The sequence below is a fragment of the Opisthorchis viverrini genome (genome assembly GCF_000715545.1).
Source record: "Opisthorchis viverrini unplaced genomic scaffold opera_v5_25, whole genome shotgun sequence".
NCBI classification, from domain to species: Eukaryota; Metazoa; Platyhelminthes; class Trematoda; order Opisthorchiida; family Opisthorchiidae; genus Opisthorchis; species Opisthorchis viverrini.
Genome location: NW_008751681.1, coordinates 1,230,920 through 1,236,919, shown reverse-complemented (window position 1 = coordinate 1,236,919; position 6,000 = coordinate 1,230,920). Strand labels below are relative to the sequence as shown.

The window sequence follows — 6,000 nt, the reverse complement described above, 5'->3', positions numbered from 1 at the left end:
GCAATACTCTATCCCCAGCTATGTTGCTTGATCCAGACTCCTAGCACGGTGAATAGTAAGAAGACGAAAACCTCGGACACAAACTTTAATAATCCAACAACACACGATCAACAGGCGATGCCCGGAGCTTCCGAACCCAAGTCAGTGGAAAGAATGGTATCCTGTACGTGGTCGGATTTGAATTTCCTTGGAGTATCAACAGGCCATTGATTTTTCATAGTTTGACCTTGAAGATGCCGGGAGTTCGCTAGCACACATAAAAACACAGCGTTTTTTGGGGGATATTGATATCCCCAACAATCGATGAGCATGAGCTTCATCAAAATATAGGACGAACGTCTCATCTAGTGCAGTTGGCAAGTCTTGAACGAATATGCTACCGTCCGTTTGAATAGCACAACAACTCAAACTTCCTTACATGAACAGTCATTGATCCTAAACAGTGAATCCTGCCCAAACAGCCATAAGATTATAGGTTGAGTTATATCGTGTGACAAAATTTGAAAATGGAGTGTATAGTTTCCGATTTTGTCGTACTGTCTGACAAGAATTGCCAGTAAAAGCGCTTGACATACTTCACGTGAAGAGAATATGAACAACTAGATGAGTATTTACGTTATCCATAATCAATCTCAGTTCGCTTGGAACGGCCTATAGTTCGAGCTATATTTAACACTGATGAATGGGAACGTGATTAATGGTGATGTCATGCTGACTGACACTTGGAAACCTGACAGTCAAAAGTTAAGGTAGGTATTGAAATTTCGCATAGGCACGTGACCTACAGCATCACGCAGTGGTCAAAATGTAAGGGTACTGTACTCGGACCTCACAACTGCTCGTGATTCGCGGCAACAGTGACATGAGTACTTTTTAAAGCCGATTAATCGTTCTTCAGGAGGCAGTCGCCATGAAGATAAGTAAATAATATACCTTTATAAGGTGAAGGCGTGCTAAACCTTTCCTTCGGTGCGACAAATGCACAACAGAATACAGCAGCAGGTGGAAATCCACAAAAAAGGCGCAGCCGCATTCCATCACGGAAATAAGGTACTACAATTACATTCGGGTCTGAAATAAAAATTTATTACTCAGCCTGTGTCCCTCACATCATTCGCCCGGACTGCGATGCAGCTCCCTGCCGCCTGCCCGCCTACCCTCCTGCCCGCCTACCCTCCTGCCCGCCTGCCTGCCTGACTGCCTATCTGTCTGTCTATATGTCTGCCTGTCTGTCTGTCTATCTATCTATCCATATATTTGTCTGCCTGTCTGTCCGTCCGCCTATCTGCCATCATTAGCTTGGCTGTTTCTCAAATTAATATCAAATGCAAAAGTTGAATTCACCTAATTATGGAAATTTTGCGTGCATTTTTTCGAGCACTGAAGTGCGAACGCGGATGGTAGGGTTCGTGAGTTATGGAGCAAATGAGTACGTGTGCATGAAGGCACACATGGAAAGAAATATCACCCACGGAGTCAAAGCAAAATAACTACCGAACCGATTTCAAGCGACGCCAGTATCGCACCATGCTCGTGATCACCCTGATTATTCCATCCACTGACGAATTAACGATCCGTACTCAATTTCCCCATCTTTCGGATCTGCATTATCTTTGATAATCTTTCTTACTTCAGCCTCTGTGAGTGGCTCTTTCCCGTATCTGGTGAGAATTTTGTGTAGTGTCTGGCTACTTAATTTACCTCTGTCCTCTTTGTCAAACACAAGGAAGGCATTCCATATTTGTCGCTTAAAAACAGCTTCACTGGAAGGCCACATTTCTGCGATCACGCGATAGAGATGTTCAGTGGCGATGAATCCTGTATGATTTGGATCAAGTTCCTCAGTTCGTCTGGAAATCTCTTCGTTTGTTGGGATCAACTTTAGCGAGCGCAGTATGTCTCCAACCTTCTGGGACTTTACGTGCCCCGTATTACCGGGGTCGAAGGAACGCAAACAGTTTCTGATCGCCTGCTTGTGATGGTCTGGTAATGCATTTTCATTCATTCTGGCAAGGCTGAGAAGACTTAGTGAGATGAAAGGTAAACCCTGCGGATAGGATCGTAATTCCTTTAGTTGATTAGTGCTGTTTGAAAGTAATCACGTGCCGCAACTCTTGCAAGCTGTTATCGATTATTAGCCCTCTGTAGGACGAACACTCCGTTCAGTGTTCGGCACTTGATAGGTGTATGCACCAACTACCCTCAACATTTTCAAAGATTCAGATGGGAATCATGCTTTTCATTTTGCGCTGGGTGCTGGAATCCATCTAATAAATCGCAGTAGACCAACGGTTAGGATAAGTTTTATCCTTACATAAAGGAAACTACTCACAAGGTTGTTGAAAACTCCTCAGCAGCCCGCGACCGGTTTCGCCCTTCTTGGAGCTCATCAGGTAGGCGATGTCTGCCTTCTGTCTGTCTATCTATCTATCCATATATTTGTCTGCCTGTCTGTCCACCTGCCTATCTGCCATCATTAGCTTGGCTGTTTCTCAAATTAATATCAAATGCAAAAGTTGAATTCACCTAATTATGGAAATTTTGCGTGCATTTTTTCGAGCACTGAAGTGCGAACGCGGATGGTAGGGTTCGTGAGTTATGGAGCAAATGAGTACGTGTGCATGAAGGCACACATGGAAAGAAATATCACCCACGGAGTCAAAGCAAAATAACTACCGAACCGATTTCAAGCGACGCCAGTATCGCACCATGCTCGTGATCACCCTGATTATTCCATCCACTGACGAATTAACGATCCGTACTCAATTTCCCCATCTTTCGGATCTGCATTATCTTTGATAATCTTTCTTACTTCAGCCTCTGTGAGTGGCTCTTTCCCGTATCTGGTGAGAATTTTGTGTAGTGTCTGGCTACTTAATTTACCTCTGTCCTCTTTGTCAAACACAAGGAAGGCATTCCATATTTGTCGCTTAAAAACAGCTTCACTGGAAGGCCACATTTCTGCGATCACGCGATAGAGATGTTCAGTGGCGATGAATCCTGTATGATTTGGATCAAGTTCCTCAGTTCGTCTGGAAATCTCTTCGTTTGTTGGGATCAACTTTAGCGAGCGCAGTATGTCTCCAACCTTCTGGGACTTTACGTGCCCCGTATTACCGGGGTCGAAGGAACGCAAACAGTTTCTGATCGCCTGCTTGTGATGGTCTGGTAATGCATTTTCATTCATTCTGGCAAGGCTGAGAAGACTTAGTGAGATGAAAGGTAAACCCTGCGGATAGGATCGTAATTCCTTTAGTTGATTAGTGCTGTTTGAAAGTAATCACGTGCCGCAACTCTTGCAAGCTGTTATCGATTATTAGCCCTCTGTAGGACGAACACTCCGTTCAGTGTTCGGCACTTGATAGGTGTATGCACCAACTACCCTCAACATTTTCAAAGATTCAGATGGGAATCATGCTTTTCATTTTGCGCTGGGTGCTGGAATCCATCTAATAAATCGCAGTAGACCAACGGTTAGGATAAGTTTTATCCTTTCATAAAGGAAACTACTCACAAGGTTGTTGAAAACTCCTCAGCAGCCCGCGACCGGTTTCGCCCTTCTTGGAGCTCATCAGGTAGGCGCAGCCCCCGAGTTTCCGTCAACCTTATGTTATTCCCCAGAATAATCACAGTTAATTGTGCTCACCTCAAGTGGAATCTGATTCAGTAAATTCCGTCAGACCAACTGAACAGTTGGTGTGCCGGTCAACAAAGGTCACACCGGATAGGATCGTAATTCCTTTAGTTGATTAGTGCTGTTTGAAAGTAATCACGTGCCGCAACTCTTGCAAGCTGTTATCGATTATTAGCCCTCTGTAGGACGAACACTCCGTTCAGTGTTCGGCACTTGATAGGTGTATGCACCAACTACCCTCAACATTTTCAAAGATTCAGATGGGAATCATGCTTTTCATTTTGCGCTGGGTGCTGGAATCCATCTAATAAATCGCAGTAGACCAACGGTTAGGATAAGTTTTATCCTTTCATAAAGGAAACTACTCACAAGGTTGTTGAAAACTCCTCAGCAGCCCGCGACCGGTTTCGCCCTTCTTGGAGCTCATCAGGTAGGCGCAGCCCCCAAGTTTCCGTCAACCTTATGTTCTTCTCCAGAATAATCACAGTTAATTGTGCTCACCTCAAGTGGAATCTGATTCAGTAAATTTCGTCAGACCAACTGAACAGTTGGCGTGCCAGTCAACGAAGGTCACACGAAACTAATCTCGTCCGTTCTGAGTGCCGTTTGTCCTATAGACACAGTCTATCTACAATGCTGATCAGCCACCCATCACTCTAACCTAGGGCGAAAGTTCATCTTAGGAATCCTCTTGGAATTCCAGCAATGCATCTTGTTGATAGTTCACAACAACGATGAAACAGCTGTCACCAAATAACTGATAAAAATTGAGAACCATTAGTACCTGTTGTGCATTAGCCCCGTATCTTCCTCTGATACTTCAATGTGCCCTTTCTACAGCTTCTTAAATTAAACGCACTGTGGCCGTGAGCAAACACAACAGCCCTGTTGCAACTGATGTGATTTTATGATGGCAACAACTTCGAATATGGCAAAAATAGTTGGTCAATAATATTGTTGTTATAAGCTTCCTAACTGGTGGTTTACATCCGTGCTTCCCAAATCCAATCAACTGGATCGGTAAGTTGCTTCCCTTAGAAAAGTCTTGCAGTAGTATACCCGTAACACACCACTCATGAGGTGGCTTAACTGCTCGATAGCTCACTACCCGTTTAAGACCTCTTGGAGCTCATCGGGTAGGCGTAATTTTCGAATTTCCATCAAACTTATGTGCCGGAAGGATGAAGCAAGCGCCGTTGTGTAAAATAAACTATACTGATATTCATTACTACACTGCTGTACCTAGGCAAACAGAGCTTCCCCGTGTTTTCAGCCAGCCTTGTTCGCTTCCATTGGTACCAGCATCAGAAGCTTACACGTAGCACCCTCTCTTATAGCTTACCTACAGCGCCGGCGTTCATCGCATCAATTACTGCTGACTGTGCGGTTATTTTCGGGTACGAGTTCCGTATTAGCATTATTATTACTATACCATTGTTAGTACTATCACGTGGGCATTCAGTTCTCCATGGAAGATACCACGCTGCCGCAAACTGAGAAGAGTTCATTACTGAGAGTCGAAAGTAGGCAACTATAAACCTTGAATTCTATGAAATGTAATCCGTTGAAGCCAACTGTAGAGAGATGAATTAAGCCGCACTGGGACCCACTATTTCTGTTTGCACCATTAGGACAGTGGGTATATGTTGAGTTAAAGACTCGTTTCTCCAATGATAATTATCACGTCTCATCGTTGAGATGCTTCCGCGTCCTGGACATAGGAAATCAGCCAGTCTTCCAGCGTTTCCTGCTTGCATTTACTCATGTTGCAGAAGATCAGAGAATGAGTGCATCAGTGACTGAATAAATGGATGAGTGGTGTCCCTACTTCACAATAAGCTGAAACGGAACAGTAAGTAGGTATTTCAGACGAGCGTTCCATGCGCTGCAAGCATGAATCACGCATTAGCAGTGGGAAACCGGCAACAGTGAAATGAAGTGTGCAACTGGCTAGGCGTCTAACACGATGTTGTCATAACTCTACTTCCAAAGATTCGACCTTCCACCACCCTCACCATCTGAGCTTCTCTTGGAAAACAGATTCCATTTAAAAGACGACAAAGATTAGTTGATATGATTTTGCTCGCTTGCCGCCCCGCTCGAAACTCGATGCTTTTGAGCAAAATACACTCAGTTGCAAGTCACCCTGGTGGTAACTGGAGATAAAGTTGTTTCTCTCGTTAATGAGCAATTCACTTGTGCAACAGGCACATAACCTTCCCCAATATGAGACGATGACAATAGCACCCAATTCGTGCAAGCAGACGAACCAAGTCAAAACTATCCACTGACTGACTGACTCCATATTCCTGAACTATCGTGAACCTTTTGGGTTCCAGATGTCGATATTTGGTTTCACGTTTACC

General features: G+C 44.2%; 1 protein-coding gene across 1 annotated transcript in view; it reads right to left on the bottom strand.

The window, feature by feature from the left end:
- Positions 1 to 1,546: 1,546 nt before the first annotated feature.
- Positions 1,547 to 6,000, bottom strand: part of T265_02148 (hypothetical protein) — a gene marked incomplete at both ends in the record, with an annotated part of 64,990 nt that continues 60,536 nt past the window's right edge. Inside the window, 2 exons of the mRNA XM_009166322.1 lie at positions 1,547 to 1,983; positions 2,884 to 3,197. Coding sequence (XP_009164586.1) covers positions 1,547 to 1,983; positions 2,884 to 3,197 — 751 coding nt within the window. The remainder of the gene's footprint in view (positions 1,984 to 2,883; positions 3,198 to 6,000) is intronic.